At 45.6% G+C, this 17,276-nt stretch overlaps 1 protein-coding gene across 3 annotated transcripts in view; it reads left to right on the top strand.

The window, feature by feature from the left end:
• The window catches only part of LOC136932554 (phosphatidylinositol 4-kinase alpha-like), a 32,960-nt gene extending 16,418 nt beyond the window's left edge, over positions 1 to 16,542 (top strand). Inside the window, exons 26-55 of one of the 3 annotated variants that reach the window (XM_067227689.1) lie at positions 1,036 to 1,119; positions 1,263 to 1,352; positions 1,496 to 1,615; positions 3,523 to 3,537; positions 4,034 to 4,126; positions 4,842 to 4,998; positions 5,173 to 5,300; positions 5,383 to 5,541; positions 5,683 to 5,834; positions 5,922 to 6,029; positions 6,133 to 6,260; positions 6,434 to 6,592; positions 6,888 to 6,967; positions 8,622 to 8,821; positions 9,511 to 9,601; positions 10,364 to 10,531; positions 10,621 to 10,674; positions 10,897 to 11,017; positions 11,164 to 11,293; positions 13,227 to 13,370; positions 13,504 to 13,574; positions 13,841 to 13,947; positions 14,116 to 14,220; positions 14,367 to 14,492; positions 14,681 to 14,801; positions 14,951 to 15,110; positions 15,196 to 15,285; positions 15,379 to 15,462; positions 15,578 to 15,654; positions 16,491 to 16,542. In XM_067227689.1, coding sequence (XP_067083790.1) covers positions 1,036 to 1,119; positions 1,263 to 1,352; positions 1,496 to 1,615; positions 3,523 to 3,537; positions 4,034 to 4,126; positions 4,842 to 4,998; positions 5,173 to 5,300; positions 5,383 to 5,541; positions 5,683 to 5,834; positions 5,922 to 6,029; positions 6,133 to 6,260; positions 6,434 to 6,592; positions 6,888 to 6,967; positions 8,622 to 8,821; positions 9,511 to 9,601; positions 10,364 to 10,531; positions 10,621 to 10,674; positions 10,897 to 11,017; positions 11,164 to 11,293; positions 13,227 to 13,370; positions 13,504 to 13,574; positions 13,841 to 13,947; positions 14,116 to 14,220; positions 14,367 to 14,492; positions 14,681 to 14,801; positions 14,951 to 15,110; positions 15,196 to 15,285; positions 15,379 to 15,462; positions 15,578 to 15,629 — 3,297 coding nt within the window. In that variant the 3' untranslated portion in view covers positions 15,630 to 15,654; positions 16,491 to 16,542. Of the gene's footprint in view, positions 1 to 1,035; positions 1,120 to 1,262; positions 1,353 to 1,495; positions 1,616 to 3,522; positions 3,538 to 4,033; positions 4,127 to 4,841; positions 4,999 to 5,172; positions 5,301 to 5,382; positions 5,542 to 5,682; positions 5,835 to 5,921; positions 6,030 to 6,132; positions 6,261 to 6,433; positions 6,593 to 6,887; positions 6,968 to 8,621; positions 8,822 to 9,510; positions 9,602 to 10,363; positions 10,532 to 10,620; positions 10,675 to 10,896; positions 11,018 to 11,163; positions 11,294 to 13,226; positions 13,371 to 13,503; positions 13,575 to 13,840; positions 13,948 to 14,115; positions 14,221 to 14,366; positions 14,493 to 14,680; positions 14,802 to 14,950; positions 15,111 to 15,195; positions 15,286 to 15,378; positions 15,463 to 15,577; positions 16,153 to 16,490 lie in introns of those variants that run through there. The other 2 variants (XM_067227688.1, XM_067227690.1) reach the window with 2 other exon arrangements.
• The last annotated feature ends 734 nt before the right edge of the window (positions 16,543 to 17,276 follow it).

Raw genomic sequence — 17,276 nt, 5'->3', positions numbered from 1 at the left:
CGACATTCGTCACAATTCTGGTATCCAAGTGGACTCCCAGATACTTGCAGGTCCCAACTGTCTCACCCTCAGTCCCCTGGATGGGAACTGGGGTTGAGGGGACCCTGATACACCCGAAATTCACAACCCTCTTCTTTGTCTTGGTGATGTTAAGCTGCAGGTAATTCCCTTTTGTACCACCCAACAAAGTCACCCACCAGGTCTATATTCTCCCCTTCCTGACCATCCGTGATGCACCCCACAAAAGCAGTGTCTTCCGAGAACTTCTGCAGGTGGCAAGTGTGAGAGTTTTATAAAGTCGGGGGTGTACAAGAGTGAACAGAAAGGGGCACGGTACTATCCCCTGGGGTGCCCCTGTGTTGCCCACCACACGGTCAGACACAGCTCCGCAGCATCGGCCTCATGTTCTCCCTCAGCATTCGAAGCTGAATGGTGTTGAAGGGTCTGGAGAAGTAAAAAAAACACGATTCCCTCCTCACACAGCTATATCCAGGTGGGAGTACACCCTCTGGAGCCGATAAATGATGGCATCGTCCACTCCAATGGTGGGTGAATTTAAGGGGGTCCATTAAGGGCTGAGGTACGAGAGGACCAGCCTCTCCTGGGGCTTTATGACGGGGCATGGAAGTGCTACTGGTCTGTGGTTGTTCAGGACAGTAGGGTGACCTTGGGACTAGGTGGCAAGTCTTCCACATCTCAGAGACCCTTTCAAGGCTCAGGCTCAGGTTGAACCAGTTCTGGAGTACTCCACACAGCTAGGTGGCTCAACTCCTCAGCACCCTGGGGCTAATGCCATCCGGGCCAGGGGCCTTGCCCCAGTGAAGCTTCTCCAGCACTCTTGTATGTTTCATAGATTACCAATATTTCTAAAAGACCTAAAGCTTTTTGAATGGTAGTGTATTCATAGTTTTAGGTCTATGTAAGTTTTATTACATACATACATACACGCGCGCACACACACACAGCCACCTATGCACACCTACTGTATGTATGGCTAGGTTTGTTCTGACAGCAGTTCTCTTTTCGTCTGGCCAGGACATCCATAAGGACCCGCCGTACTACGACATCCCTGACACGCCCCACCGCATCACCGTCCCTGACACCTATGAGGCCCGCGAGGTGAGCCTGGAAAGCAGCCCCCCACCAGGGGGAGACTGGTTATCCCTTCATGTCTCTGTGTGCCTCTCGGTTTGTCTCTCCTCCTTCTCTTTGTCTTTCCTTGTCTCTAATCTCTCCTTGTCTCTCTCCTCTCTCTCCATCAGAGCATAGTGAAGGACTTTGCAGCTCGTTGTGGGGAGATCTTGAAGGAGGCCATGAAGTGGGCCTCCTCTGTAACCAAGTCCCACCTGCAGGTCTGTTCTATGTTGAGGTCCCACACACACACACACACACACTCACAAACCAACCCTGTCATGATAGTGTAATAACTATAAAACATATCAGTGTATCATTCCTTGTACCTTAAATATATATACTGCGTTTGTGTGTGTTTCAGGAGTATCTCAACAAGCACCAGAACTGGGTGTCTGGTCTGTCCCAGCACACTGGTCTGGCTATGGCCACAGAGAGCATCCTGCACTTCGCTGGCTACAACAGGCAGAGTGTTACACTGGGGGTGAGACATACATACATACGCACACACATACGCATACGCATACACACACACATACATACGCATACACACACACATACATACGCATACACACACACATACATACGCACACACATACATACGCACACACACATACATACGCACACACACATACATACATACATACATACGCACACACACACATACATACGCACACACATACATACATACGCACACACACACATACATACATACATACATACGCACACACACACACATACATACGCACACACACATACATACATGCATACATACATACATACGCACACACACACATACATACACACACACACATACGCACACACACACATACATACGCACACACATACATACATACGCACACACATACATACATACATACATACGCACACACATACATACATACATACATACATACATACATACATACATACATACATACATACATACATACATACATACATACATACATACATACATACATACATACATACATACATACATACATACTCATTGGTGATGACACTGTTGTCTTGTGAATGGTAGATTACTGAGACAATCCAACAGCAGATAAAGGTAAGAGATGGGATTAGATTACCAAAAAAATGCCAGGATTCAAATCAATCAAAATAAATTAAAAAACAGTAGTCTAGTCTAGTAATAACACTTATTTATGGCCTGAAGCCAGTAATCGAATCCAACAGTTGCATCGTAACAGTTTATTCAGTGATTCAAAATATGAATTTAAATCTTAGCATCCAGTTTGACATGTATAACACCAGTGACTGTGGTAATGCTTTTAACATCTAACAGTCAATTAACTTTCTCCAGAGTATGGAGAGAAAAAAAATCCCCAAATGATAAGTAAATGCAAGTACCATGATCCACCATTCATCCAATTTTGCCATCCACAAACACAGTTCCTTACTCCTGATTCCTAAGTTTGCATTTAAATAAATGTGCAACAATTTGTACAAAAATGTATCTGTAAATATATTGTATGTCATTTAAAAAAATACTTTACACTTTGTGTGGACATTTCTAATGAAATGTCATTTGTAAATCTGCAATTCTGCTTGTGAAGTGTTGAATCGGCATTTGTTGATCAACTAATACATGCATTCATTCCTTCTTGTAATGAAGTAATTTAGATTGATTCATTTAGTTCTGAAGACGTTGCTTTTTTTATCCACACACATAGATCAAGCCACACACAAATGCCCCCTGGCTATGATTTACACCAGGCGGCAGTGTTCTTTATATTGATGGGTGTAGAGCATTCAAGGATTTCACATTAGGGCATAAATTAAGAATTTATTTGCAAGTGTACATATTGTCGCACATTTGATTTAAATGTCAACTTTGGAGTCACAGGTAAAGATTTGTGTGTTTGAGGATAGCAAAACACATTTGTATGTTGTGGAATATTTGTGGGTCATGGTACTTGCATTTACAAATAATTTTGATATTGCCATCGCTCAGTTTCCATCTGTCCAGTTGTAAATGTTTTAACATCACAAGCAAAGAGTACTTGTAGCATTATGCAGTGTGTGTGTGTGTGAGTTTGGAGTACCTCACATGTTGTGTGTACATTACTGTGCTCAAATACACACTTATGTATTTTCATTGTTTTATGTGGTGTGTGTGCGCTTGTATGTGTGTTAGAGAGTGTTATTAAAGCTTGCTGTGTGAGTTTCTGTGGGCTTCTCGTGCAATTTTGTTCTCTATCTCACACATGCTGTAACCTGCTCCTATGTTCGCTGCCTGCCTGGTTTATGGGCTTGCGGGTTGGCTGATTGGCTGGCTGTTTGTCTACCTGGCTGCCTGGTTGGCTAACTGGTTGTTGCTACGGGCCTGTATGGCCTCCGTTCTCCTCCTTGGGTCCTTGCCAGGCCGCCTTCCCTCAGGTGGGTCTTGGTGGTTCTGCTCAGGCAGCATGATTCACCTGCCACCTGGGACTTTCACTACTGTAGGTTTCAGAATATCAAATCTTTCTGTAGAATATCCAATACTTATATTGAATACCCAAATATCTGTAGAAATCCAATATTACTGTAGAAGATCTAACATTAATGTAGAATATCCAATATTCCTGTACAATATCCTATATTACCTTGGAATACTCAATATTCCTGTAAAATGTCCAATATTCCAGTATAATATCTAATAATACTGATTAATATCTAATATCCATGTAGAACATACAGTATAACCTCCTGTAGTGTGGCAGGACCATGATTGTCCCTCTAGCTCCACCTGGTGGGTATGAAAATCAGTTAACGAGCAAAGAGCAACTTGTTGACATGCACTAAGCCTCAATAGCTTGTACTTCTAGAAATACTGTTGATGGGTGTGTGTGTGTGGATGGATGTGTCACCCTGTCGCTGCTCTGCCCTACCACAGGCCACCCAGCTCATGGAGAGGCCAGCTTGTGTGAAGAAGGACTACTCCAACTTCATGGCCTCTCTCAACCTGAGGAATCGCTACACAGGAGAGGTGAGCCAGAGAACTAGACAGCTCTCTCAGGACTCAAGAATCAGAAACCTGGCTCAGTTCTCTCAAACCAGACACCTGGCTTTGAACTCTAGAAACTATACTGTACATTTTTATATTTTATATATATCCTTACCACAGTACTTGTTTTATCTATCTTTATCTATTTTACTACGTTTATTGTTTGCACATCACCACAGCTGTAGTGGCTATCAAAACTTTAAGTACTCATAAGTAACCACCGTGCCAGCAGCAATGGATAGCTCAACGCACTTGTCGGATGTTGGTGTAGCTAGTCCAGGTTTGTGCATCCGACGAGTCCAAAGTGGATGTGGGTATATGTGTGTATAGGTGTTTGTGTGTGTAAGTGCGAAGATGTATATTTGTGGTTGAAAAACTATATCGCTACACTATGCTGGCTGTCCATTCACAACTCATCCCAACTCATTGGGTCAAACAAATTCTCACTCAGGGCTTTATTAGCCCCCTCCTGCTGGGCGGGGATACAGATATCAATTGAGGCCAAATAAGGCCTCAATTGATCCCCAAAGTCTGGGTCAGGACCAAAGAGCTAAAGAATATAGGGAATATATTCAGCAGAAAATTCATTGTATGTGAAAATATACTTGGCCATAAACCAGTTTCTGATTCTGACAGAACCAGACAGGTGTCTAAGAATTCTACAACTGTCTAAGTGTGTGTGTGTGTGTATATCCAGGTTGCAGGTATGATCCAGTTCTCAGAGGCAACCCACTGCCAGTCAGACCTGAACAAGCTGCTGGTGCGCCAGATGAGCGAAGCGCTGGAGGCCAGCAACCCAGAAGCCTTCACTCAGACCATGTTCAAGATGGCCGCCCTGCTCATCAGCACCAAAGGCAAGTATACCAGGTCAACTGGTGCTACCTGTTTCATGTTCACTGATCTCAGTGAAAATGAATTAACGATCAATAATAAGATACAGCTATGAAATAGCCTTCACTGTCAGGCTAGTTTAAGGAAAAAGACTCACACTAACATGCATGCCCCCCCACCTCCCTCTCACCCTCCAGAGTGTGATCCCCAGCTACTGCACCACCTGTGCTGGTCTCCTCTAAAGATGTTTACCGAGCATGGCATGGAGACGGCCATCGCTTGCTGGGAGTGGTTCCTGGCTGCACGCAGCGGAGTGGAGGTCCCTGTACGTACTGGCCGTGTGCGTCCGTAAGTGTGTGTGTGTGTGTCCCCGGCTGGGTGTGTCTCACGTGTCTCTACCTCCCCAGTTCATGCGAGAAATGGCGGGGGCTTGGCAGATGACGGTGGAGCTGAAGATGGGGCTGTTCTCCGAGGCCCAGTTGGAGGCTGACCCCCTGGCGGCCTCTGAAGAGAGCCAGCCTCTCCCCTGCCCCCCCAACGTCACACCCCACTTCCTGTGGATAGAGGTCGGTCTAGCCTCATTACACATAAAAAATATAGAAATAAACATTGACAACAGTCAACCCTGAACACAAGTATACAATCCTGAATATAAACATATCCACAACAGATTTAACTCTCAACCCTAACCACCCCCCCCCTTTAAGTTTCTGGTCCAGAGATTTGAGATCGCCAAGTACTGCAGTGCTGACCAGGTGGAGATCTTCATTGCGGTCCTGCAAAGGGCGCTGTCGCTCAGTGTGGGTGGAGCCAAGAGCTCCATGAACCGACATGTTGCTGCCATAGGACCCAGATACAGGTAGGCTACTGCAGCCGTAGGACTCAGATAGGATGGGGTTAGTCTAGGCGTGTAACCCTCCGTGTGTGTGAATCCTCTCTTCCCTAGGCTGCTAACACTAGGTCTGACTTTGCTCCATGCTGATGTGGTCACCAACGCCACCATCAGGAATGTGCTGCGAGAGAAGATCTACTCGACGGCCTTTGACTACTTCAGGTGCATATGTACACGCACACATTCAACCCACACATGCATGCACACATACAAGCCACACATGCACACAGATCCCTCCATTTACTTACCCCTTCCCGCTCCTCAGCATGGCTCCCAAGTTCCCCACCCAGACAGAGAAGAGGCTGAGAGAGGACATCAGCATCATGATTAAGTTCTACTCCAGTCTACTGTCCGATAAGAAGTACCTGACCGCAAACCAGCTTGTTCCTCCAGGTACTCTTGTCCATATCCACGCTGGACCACAACCACACTGGAACCTATCAACAGACCCACCAAACGACACCCTAACATTAGCTGTGGATCAAACACTTTTTTTAGTGCAATATTTGATTATTGTGATTTGATGGATGAATGAGGTTAGTGATGATGCTGCTTCTTGTGTTCAGATCCCCAGGACATGTCTGTGAACAGCCTGTCTGTTGTCACGGTAACAGACAGCAGGAACAGCCTGGATGCAGCCGTGGGCCAGAGGCAGCAGGCGGCCCAGGGATGGATCAACACCTATCCCCTCTCCTCCGGCATATCCACCATCTCCAAGAAGTCAGGTAACACTCACACACACACACTTCCACCATCTCCAAGAAGTCAGGTAACACTCACACACACACACCTCCACCATCTCCAAGAAGTCAGGTAACACTCACACATACACCGCCACCTCCAAGAAATCAAACAACACACACACACCTCCACCATTTCCAAGAATTCAGATAACAAACACTGACACATACATACGCACCTCCACCGTCTCCACGAAATCAGGTAATGCACACATGCTGACAAACACACACAACACACACACAGTGAAGCAGCTGACCCCGTGGGCCTGCTGTGTTGCAGGTCTGTCTAAGAAGAGCACCAGAGGCTCTCAGCTACACAAGTACTACATGAAGCGAAGGACCCTTCTACTGGCCTTGCTGGTAACTATAGCGACTTCTACACTCCTACTGGCCCTGCTGGTAACTATAGCAACCTACCTATCCACTCACTCCTACTGGTCTTACTGGTTACTACAGTGCTCTCTATAAGTATTGGGACATTCAAGTCAAAATTGCAATTTTTGCTATACACTTGGTCGTTTATATTTATTTAAAACAGCTATATAGCAGAAATAATTACATAGAACACGACACACGAGACAAACTACACACACAACCCGCATACAAATGACATAGTATTCCTGTTTGGTCCGTATGCCAAGGCTAGGGGAAGAGTGGCTGCACTAGTGATGGCAACTGAGCATGCACAATTATCCTTAAACTTTCATCTAGATTTTGGCGTACATACGAAAGCATCTGGTTTGAGGATTCTAGGGGACCTTGATGTGTTGTGGAGGCTGAGAAGGTCAGAAATATAAAGTGCTGCCAATCAATGCTTTAAAGGGTTTCAAATCAAATCTGATTGGAAGCCAGTGAAGAGAGTATGGGGGAAATATGGTCCCTCTTCCTGGTGCCAGTCAAGAAGCTAAAGCTGCATTGTGGATCAGATACAGGTGAGATAGGGAACACTTCCATATACAGGGAGTTGCAGTAAGACGGGAATAGATAAAAGTTTGCGGAAGAATCTCAGAATCTTTGAAAGAAAAAGGTCTGGAAAAAGGGACCTTTTAACAATCTAATTTTAGGAAAGAAAGATGACGCCAACATTTCTGGCATGAGTGCTAATATGCACATATGTGGACAATGGCCCTGGATTATTGGCTGGGCTTTTGTTGGAATCAGACTGACCAAACTAAATAGAATTACAGTCTTACTCTCATTTAGCTGTTATTAAGTTAGCAAGTTATTTGGCATCAGGCAATCTTAGAGGGACTTTATGGATTTATCATCAGGACAAGGTACAACTGTGTATTGTGTGCATAAGTGGTAAGAGGCAGCAAGTACATTGAGATTAAAATTGTGCCCAGGATAGAACCTTGTGGTACACCGCAGGTGATGGGTGCTGAAGAAGAGGACAGGTTCCCAATCTCACCAGAAAATGTCCTCTCTTCGACGAAGGCGGTAACCATTTCAGGGAAGTGCCCTGAATGCCAACCACTTTTTGTGAGACGGTTCAGCAGGATGTCATGGTTTGCAACCATGGTCAAGGAGAGTGAAGGTGGCACCGTTTCCTACAGAAGGTCATTTAACACCTTTAGTAGAGCTGACTCCGTCCGTACTATGATGAGCTATGAAGCCTGAAATTTCTCTAGAATATCATTTTATCTAAAAAGCACAAGAGCTGATTAAATACAGCTTTCTCTAAAAAACCTTAGATGGAAACAGCAATTTTGAAATGGTTCTGAAGCTAAGATTGATGGGGTCGAAGCTTGATTCCAGTGGTCTGGAAGAGGCCAGACCACTGAATTTTGTTAACAGGATGTTAACAATGAGTTCAGACTGTTGTTTATGCTAAGACCAATAGTGTCGAACATCTCTCTTAACAAGGTGTGAGGGAGTAATGGGGAAGCAAGGGGGAAGGTTGTAGGCCTCATATGTAGGACTAGGTCTTTCCGATGTGTATAGCAACCTACATCTCTGTATCTCTGTCCCTGTCTTTCTCTCTAACTATCTCTCCCTTTTTCTCTCTCTCTAGGCCAGTGAGATTGAGCGCTTGACTACGTGGTACAACCCACTGTCTGTTCAGGAGCTGGTCATCTCCACTGACCCGTCAGTGGAGACCAGCATTGCCAACTGGAGGTCCAAGTACATCAGCCTGACAGAGAAGCAGTGGAGGGACAACGTCAACCTGGCCTGGAGCATCGCTCCATACCTGGCTCTGCAGCTTCCTGCACGGTACACACACACGTGCGCACACACACACACACAGGTTTGTTTTTCTATCCTAGTGGGTCCCGACCATTCACTTCCAGGGGCCAGCCATGGCTGGGGGTCACCCACTAATCGCAAGGTTGGTGGTTCGATCCACGACTCCTCCTGGCCATGTGTTGAAGGGTTCTTGAGCAAGACACTGAACCCCAAATTTCCCAACTGTACGGCGCTATGGGTGTGCCACTAAAATGTAAATGCATCCATTTACCATTTATTTACCATACCATTAAAAATGGTGTTATCTCTATCCACTAACCCCTAACCTTAACCCTTAATGGAATTCTAACACAAATTCTAACCCTAACTCTAAAACCCCCTGAATAAAGCATGTGAAGTTATGGGGCCCGGCGAATGGCCCCTCAAGATTTTTTTCTTCTTCACGTTTCACGATACTTGGCGGATGGAGGTCAGTTGGATGAGCGGTTAGGGAATCAGGCTAGTAATCAGAAGGTTGCTAGTTTGATTCCTGGCGTTGTGTCCTTGGGCAAGGCACTGGAGTACTGTAAGTCGCTCTGGATAAGAGCGTCTGCTAAATGTAAATGTACTTTTACATTTGGTTAAAGTATTTGGCATTTGGTACCCACAAGGGCAGTTAAACAAGACCACACTCACTAACGCCCTCTCGCTAACCCTAACCCTGTTTTGGTGGTCAGGTTTAAGAACACAGAGGCCATAGTATCGGAGGTGACTCGGCTAGTCCGCATGGACCCTGGAGCAGTCTGTGATGTACCTGAGGCTGTCAAGGTGAGGCCTGTCTGCCTGTCTCTCCACCTGTCTGTCTCTGCCTGCCTGTCTATCTACCTATCTGTCACTCCGTACTGTCTCTCTCTCCTACTATCTGTCTGGCATGAGTCACACTCCCGGGAATGGCAACTTAAGTAAATATTTATCTCATTAGAATGTTCCTACTGTCTCTCTCAGAGGAAAGAGGGTTGTTTTGATTTTGTCTCCTGTTTGCTCCTCATCCTCTGGCTCCGTTTCTGTACCTATCCATCCCTTTCTCCCACCGTCCCTCCCCACTTCCCTCTGGTCCTCCCTCCATCCCTGTCTCTCCTTCAAGTCATCCAGGTTTAGTTCTGCCCGACTAAGCTCTCCTAATGAACCAGCCCATGGGGCTTTCACCTGGTGACACACATACACACAGCTCCCCTGAGTTGTGGCTTTACTCCCTCAGTAAAGCGGTGTGGCGAGAGCTGATGCCCTCTGACACCTGACTTGTTTTCTCCAGTCGGTTTGAATTAGCTCCGAAGTTCATTTAGACTGTACTCCTTTGGGACTGTTCCATTGGTGTCATCATCACGGGCAACTAAACCAAGTGCACCCTTTCGTGTCTTGATGTTTTGACATTTTATTCATTTAGCAGATGCTTTTATCCAAAGTGACAAATAAATAGGGCATATAGAAAGTACAGAGAAAGAACGGAGGATCAGAAGTTCATGAAAGTTCTAGAAGTATTTTGGTCGTCAAGCAACGCTTTGTGTACAGTGTTGTGCTCCTTTTGTTTAGTTCCTGGTGACATGGCACACCATTGACGCAGACTCTCCGGAGCTGAGCCACATCCTGTGCTGGGCCCCAGCTGACCCCCCCACCGGCCTGTCCTACTTCTCCTCCATGTACCCCCCCCACCCCCTCACCGCTCAATACGGGGTCAGGGTGCTTCGCTCCTTCCCCCCGGTACGTTCCACACCAGAACTGCTGCGTTCCTGAGCCTATTTGCAGTGTTGTGTTCTGTCAGTGACTTGATTACCCTCTTGTCTTTCCAGGATGCCATCTTGTTCTACATTCCTCAGATTGTCCAAGCTCTGCGATACGACAAGGTAACGCTGTTTGCCAGGCCAGGCCCACTTCAGCTTACTGTGTTACTCCCGTCTGACCAGAGTGCCCTCTCTCCCACTCTCTCTCTCCTGCCTGCTCGCACTCTCTCTCTCTCCTTCTCTGTCTCTCTCTATCTCTCTGTCTCTCTCACATTTGCCCTCTCCATGTCTCTCTCTCATGCCATCATCCTTTCTCTCTCTCCCCCCCCCCCCCCCCCCCAACAGATGGGGTATGTGAGAGAGTACATCCTGTGGGCGGCCCAGAAGTCCCAGCTGCTGGCTCACCAGTTCATCTGGAACATGAAGACCAACATTTACCTGGACGAGGAAGGCCATCAAAAAGACCGTTAGCTCTGCCTTCTCTCTCACACACACCCATGCACACACACTCTCGTAAACACGTAACTTGTAACGTGTGTGCCCTGATTAACACTGTAATCAGGGCACACACACCCAGTACCCGGTATAACACATGTATGTGTGTGTGTGTAGCTGACATCGGCGAGCAGCTGGAGAAGATGGTGGAGGAGATCACAGGCTCCCTGTCGGGTCCAGCCAAGGACTTTTACCAGAGAGAGTTTGACTTCTTCAACAAGATCACCAACGTCTCCGCCATCCTCAAGTACGTCGAGCTCGCCATGCCCAGAGCTACTTCTGTTCACCCTAGACTAGCAAATAAACACACACATGCATATACACACAGGCCCATGAACCCTTGACCACTGCTGTAGGCCTTCCACATGTTATGTACTGTGTTGAAAAGAGCTGTGGATGTTAGTCCCTCTGTGTGATCCCCCCCCCCCCCCCTCATGTATGTGCTTAAGAACAGGCGTAGGTGTGTGAGGACAAGCACCCTGTGTGTGAGTTTTTTTCCTTGTGTCTCAGTCTATTGTGTGGGACTTGTCCACCAGTGATGACGGCAGCTGTGACAGTTACTGCCAGTCAGAGTGGAAGGATGGAGGGGGGGTGGGGGGGGGGGGGGGGTTTGTGTATCTCTGATGGCTAAGAAGCTGCGTGTGTAATATTTTTCCACCTGCCCTCATTAGGTTAATAACCGGCCCTAATTGCAGACATCTGGGGATGGCAGGGCCTCTAAACATCTCTCACCTTCCCTCCCCCAAGACTGTCTATCCCCCCGTCTCCTCCCCTCCTGCTTGTGTGAATAACACCCGAGCCAGTCTGTCACCTCCTGTCAGAACAGGAGCCATCAGAGGAGGAGAGATTAACACAGGGGCCCAGGGCTCTGAGAGCTGTCTGCTCTGCTGTGGTTTAGCCTGAAAACAACAACATCATCATCAGATGAGAGACAAGCAGACATGGCAAACAAGCTTTCATTGTACACCAGGAGCTTTGACAACTCTTCAAATTCACATCTTTGTTGATATATATATATTTTTTACATTCTGTCAAGGGTCGACAAATGAAAAATATCCATTTGGATGATTCTGTCACATTTACAAGTTCATGTTCATTAATGTGGACTGCCCCTGTAAACAATTGTTTTATAATGTTGCGGGTGGGTATAGCTCAGGTGTTACCAGTCTTCTAAAAGTAAATGGTGCCACCCATTTCCAACCCAGTGTTCTTAACAAAATATTTGTGAAGATAGGTGAACAGAAGCTATGTGATTGGAAGAGAAGGGAAGACAAAACTAACTATAAAGACACCGACATCTACCGTAGGGTCTGAGGCCAGTAATTAGGACACTTCTGAGAGCTGTCTGCTCTGCTGTGGTTTAGCCTGAAAACAACAACATCATCATCAGATGAGAGACAAGCAGACATGGCAAACAAGCTTTCATTGTACACCAGGAGCTTTGACAACTCTTCAAATTCACATCTTTGTTGATATATATATATTTTTTACATTCTGTCAAGGGTCGACAAATGAAAAATATCCATTTGGATGATTCTGTCACATTTACAAGTTCATGTTCATTAATGTGGACTGCCCCTGTAAACAATTGTTTTATAATGTTGCGGGTGGGTATAGCTCAGGTGTTACCAGTCTTCTAAAAGTAAATGGTGCCACCCATTTCCAACCCAGTGTTCTTAACAAAATATTTGTGAAGATAGGTGAACAGAAGCTATGTGATTGGAAGAGAAGGGAAGACAAAACTAACTATAAAGACACCGACATCTACCGTAGGGTCTGAGGCCAGTAATTAGGACACTTAAATTGTTTCGAATGTAAGACTAACAACTAACAAATAATAATGTCAGCTTAACAATTGGAGTGAAAAGTTGAATATTTAAAATTCATGTACCTTTATCAGAGTATCTTAGTCCCCCTCTTTTGCTTTAATGACAGCGTGCATGGACTGATCACCCATGTTATCCCAGGATGATTTGACAATATTTCAGAGTTTCTTGTGATATCACAGAATGCTTGACTTTCTCAGTCTTAAATTCCCCCATTAAATGTCCAAGTCGTCTCAGACCTTTGGATCCTACTGTATATACATTACATACATTGCCGTACATGTGTATAAAAACGATATCTGCTAAACAAAAACTACTATTATTACATTGTTAGTTGCTGATGCTTGTGTCCAGGCCCATCCCCAAGGGAGAAGAGAGGAAGAGGGCGTGTCTGACAGCCCTGTCAGACATCCAGGTCCAGCCAGGCTGCTATCTCCCCAGCAACCCTGAGGCCATCGTCCTCGACATTGACTACAAGTCTGGCACACCCATGCAGAGGTGGGCCTCCTCCTTTCCTGCTGTTCATCTTTCTGTCTGTCTGTCTCTCTTTCGTTCCTTCTGTCTGTCTGTCTCTCTGTAGTTCTTTCATATCTTCAGCGGTCTGTCTAATGTCCCCATCCTGTCCACCCAGCGCTGCCAAGGCTCCCTATCTGGCCAAGTTCAAAGTGAAGAGATGTGGCGTGAGCGAGCTGGAGAAAGAAGGTACCAGAGCACTCATACCAGGACACTTCCAGTACTCATGCACACAAAACCAGGACAGTAGCAGTACTCTGAAATGCACATTATCAGGACGACAGTACCCAGTACCTGTATTCTGATAAACACCGTTTGGAAGCACATTATAAATGTTAGGGTCTGTGTGGTGTGGTCTGGTGAAATTAGTGTGGTGTGTTCAGGTCTAATCTGAGTGGTGTGTTCAGGTCTAATCTGAGTGGTGTGTTCAGGTCTAATCTGAGTGGTGTGTTCAGGTCTTCTGTGCCGGTCTGACTCTCTGGATGAAGCTCAGACTGAAGAGGAGGCCCAGAGAATCTGCTGGCAGGCGGCCATTTTTAAAGTTGGGGATGACTGCAGACAGGTCTCTACTCTATGTCCTTAGTTCTCTCTCACTCCTCCTCCTCACTCTTTCTCTCTCAGATCTATGTGTCTCTCTGCCATCTGTGTTGTCCATCTAAACCTGTGTCTATCACCCCCATCTAACCTGTCTGCCTGCCTCCCCATCTAACCTGTCTGTCTGCTCTCCCAGGACATGCTGGCTCTCCAGATCATCGGTCTGTTTAAGAACATCTTCCAGCTAGTGGGTCTGGACCTGTTCGTGTTCCCCTACCGAGTGGTGGCCACTGCTCCTGGGGTGAGAGCACGCCCCACTACTCTGAAGTCTTCATGCAGTCTGAAATGTTAGAGAGACAGCTAGGCTCACCTCCTTGTCCTTCTCCTCATCCTTCTTCTCTTTCTCCTTCTCCTCCTCTTTCTCCTCCTTTTCTTTCTCCTCTCCAGTGTGGGGTGATAGAATGCATCCCAGACTGTAAGTCCAGAGACCAGCTGGGGCGTCAGACAGACTTTGGGATGTACGACTACTTCAGGAACCAGTATGGAGACGAGTCCACCCTGGCCTTCCAGAAGGTTGAGAGCATACACAGACACACCCTTCCAGAGAGACACACACACTTACATATACGCACACCTACACACCACCCTGTCTCTCCAGAGAGTAGAGGTCCGAGCCCATATCAATTATATTTAAGCTCCCTGTCATCGGTTCATCATCATCTGACTGTCTTTCCTTCTTTCTCCCGGTTCTGTCTCTCCAGGCGAGGTATAACTTCATCCGCAGTATGGCTGCCTATAGTCTTCTGCTTTTCCTGCTGCAGATTAAGGACAGACACAATGGCAACATCATGCTGGACAGCCAGGGACACATCATCCACATTGGTGTGTGTGTTTGCGTGTGTGTGTGTGTGTCTGTGTGTTTACCCATGCAAGTATGTGGTTTAAGATTATTGTTTTTGTGTGTGTTTCTCTTGAAAATCCAAGTTGTCTAATAGGTAACCGGGTAACTGTGTGTTTGTGTGTGTGTCCAGACTTTGGCTTCATGTTTGAGAGCTCTCCAGGTGGTAACCTGGGCTGGGAACCAGACATCAAGCTGACCGACGAGATGGTGATGATTATGGGGGGCAAGATGGAGGCCACACCTTTCAGATGGTTCATGGAGATGTGTGTCAGAGGCTACCTAGCTGTCAGGTATGTAAGTGTGTGTGCGCGCGCGCCTGCATGTGTGTGTTTTTACATACCCTTCTACAGCGGCATGTTGTGTTTCCTCTGGCAGGCCTTACATGGATGCTGTGGTTTCCTTGGTAACCCTGATGCTGGATACTGGGCTTCCCTGCTTCAGAGGACAGACCATCAAACTACTCAAGTAAAATTGTATCTGTGTGTGGGTGACGTGTGTGTTTTTGACTGTGATGTGTGGGTCTTGTGCTTTATTGACCTGGGCATGTTATGTTCTCAGGCAGCGTTTTAACCCCAGCGTAAGTGAGAAGGATGCCGCCGCCTACATCATCAAAATCATCCAAAATTGTTTCCTCAGTAACAGGTTAGTCCACACACACACACACACCAGGGGTTGGTCCCTGGCTATCCTCGACCGTCTCTGAAGAAAAACAGGTGTGTAAGACTGGTGATGCCATCTCTGTGTTCTTGTTTTGCAGGAGTAAAACCTACGACATGCTCCAATTCTACCAGAATCAAATCCCTTACTGATGTGCCTCAGTGTATGTGCCTGTTGGTAGGTTGTTAAAGGTTGTTGATGAAATCTTCCATATATTTTTTTGTTTTTCTTATCCTCTCTCTTTATCTTTTTGTTCGCCAAAGTTACTCACTGTCATCTAGACTTCTGTGCATTCAAAGACCGAACTGTTTACTCCTCCAATCTGCACAGTCAGTGAATGATGGCTTTAATCATTGAAATAAGAGTTTGTGTTATAAAAAAAAGAAGATTTATAAATGTGTGTTGATATGGTGTGCATTCAAATACAATTATTTTTAATTTATTTCTCTCTGGATTGACAGTACTGTATGTGTAATGTTTTAAAGTTAACTAATTGGATACTTGAAGCAGTTGTCTGGTTTTAGTTGAAAACAACATGACCTGTTCTGTTACTGTGTTGAGAACTGTGTTCCTCTACCTATTGGACCAATCAGAGTGGGGATGTGCTTCTGTCATGACCCTCCAGTCGATCCTGACAGACATGGACTGCTCTGGATAGGACACTATCTGCTTGGCTGTTGAGAGGTTTTACACATAAACAAATTTGACTTTCAACTACAAGTAATTGTTGAAGGCAATAAAACACTAAATTAAAATGGTTTGGATTTTACGGAGAGCTAATAATTGAAAACATTTCACGTTACCTGAAAACTTTAATGTCACGTCAAGTGTCTTCACTGCTGCCAAAGCACCTTCTGTGGACAAAGTTACTGAAATATTTATCTTTCAGTTTGTGAGGTCCATGTCTGTTATGGGTAGTCAAAGCCATTATTTAATGTTTTGGTTGTAAAGATTCTGCCTATCTTTGTATATTTATATCCGCAACCCTTTTCTGTCACCTTTTCTATATTCAGGTCTTTTGGATGGGAATGTCTAGATATGAAATCAAATAAAGAAATATTGTCCTAATCACCTTTCAATGCATGTTATTCATAGAAAACAATTGCAAAAAGTTATTTTTAAGTGGGAGTTTCATTCATTCACAATCTATTATTATATACTTGCCAGCAGGTGGCAGCATATATCACAATATATCAACACCCCTGACAAACTGGACATCTGTTTCAAACTCATGGGGAAGTTTATATTGTATCACTGTATCTGCATACTGCTGTTGTCAACTTGTTTTTTAGGAAAGGTTATTAAGAGCAAGATAACTGAGGACATGTTGGGGCAAGACCTGGGACCCTAAAGTTGTCATACCTGTCAAGTAAAAAACAACGGACTTATCATAAACTGGTGTGGGTTTTGGTGAGGATTTTTTCGGAGAAGTGTTGTTAACATTAACAGTGCCTCTCCACATTGATGGCTGCGTAGTTATAAGAAATTAAGATGGACAGTTTATCCATTACACGTTTTGAATCATTCATAGGCGTTTGCACCTGGGGGAGAGGGCCTGGCCAATAGGTATTGGGAGCCATGGGAGTCAGGTGGCTGAGCGGTGAGGGAATCGGGCTAGTAATCCGAAGGTTGCCAGTTCGATTCCCGGTCATGCCAACTGACGTTGTGTCCTTGGGCAAGGCACTTCACCCTACTTGCCTCGGGGGAATGTCCCTGTACTGTGTCGCTGTAATGTAAGTCGCTCTGGATAAGAGCGTCTGCTAAATGACTAAATGTAAATGTAGGTAGCCCACTCAGAG

Source organism: Osmerus mordax, chromosome 24 (genome assembly GCF_038355195.1).
Source record: "Osmerus mordax isolate fOsmMor3 chromosome 24, fOsmMor3.pri, whole genome shotgun sequence".
In the NCBI taxonomy this organism is placed as follows: Eukaryota; Metazoa; Chordata; class Actinopteri; order Osmeriformes; family Osmeridae; genus Osmerus; species Osmerus mordax.
Note: the sequence above shows the minus strand (reverse complement) of the source record. Positions and strands in the feature narration are given on the sequence as shown.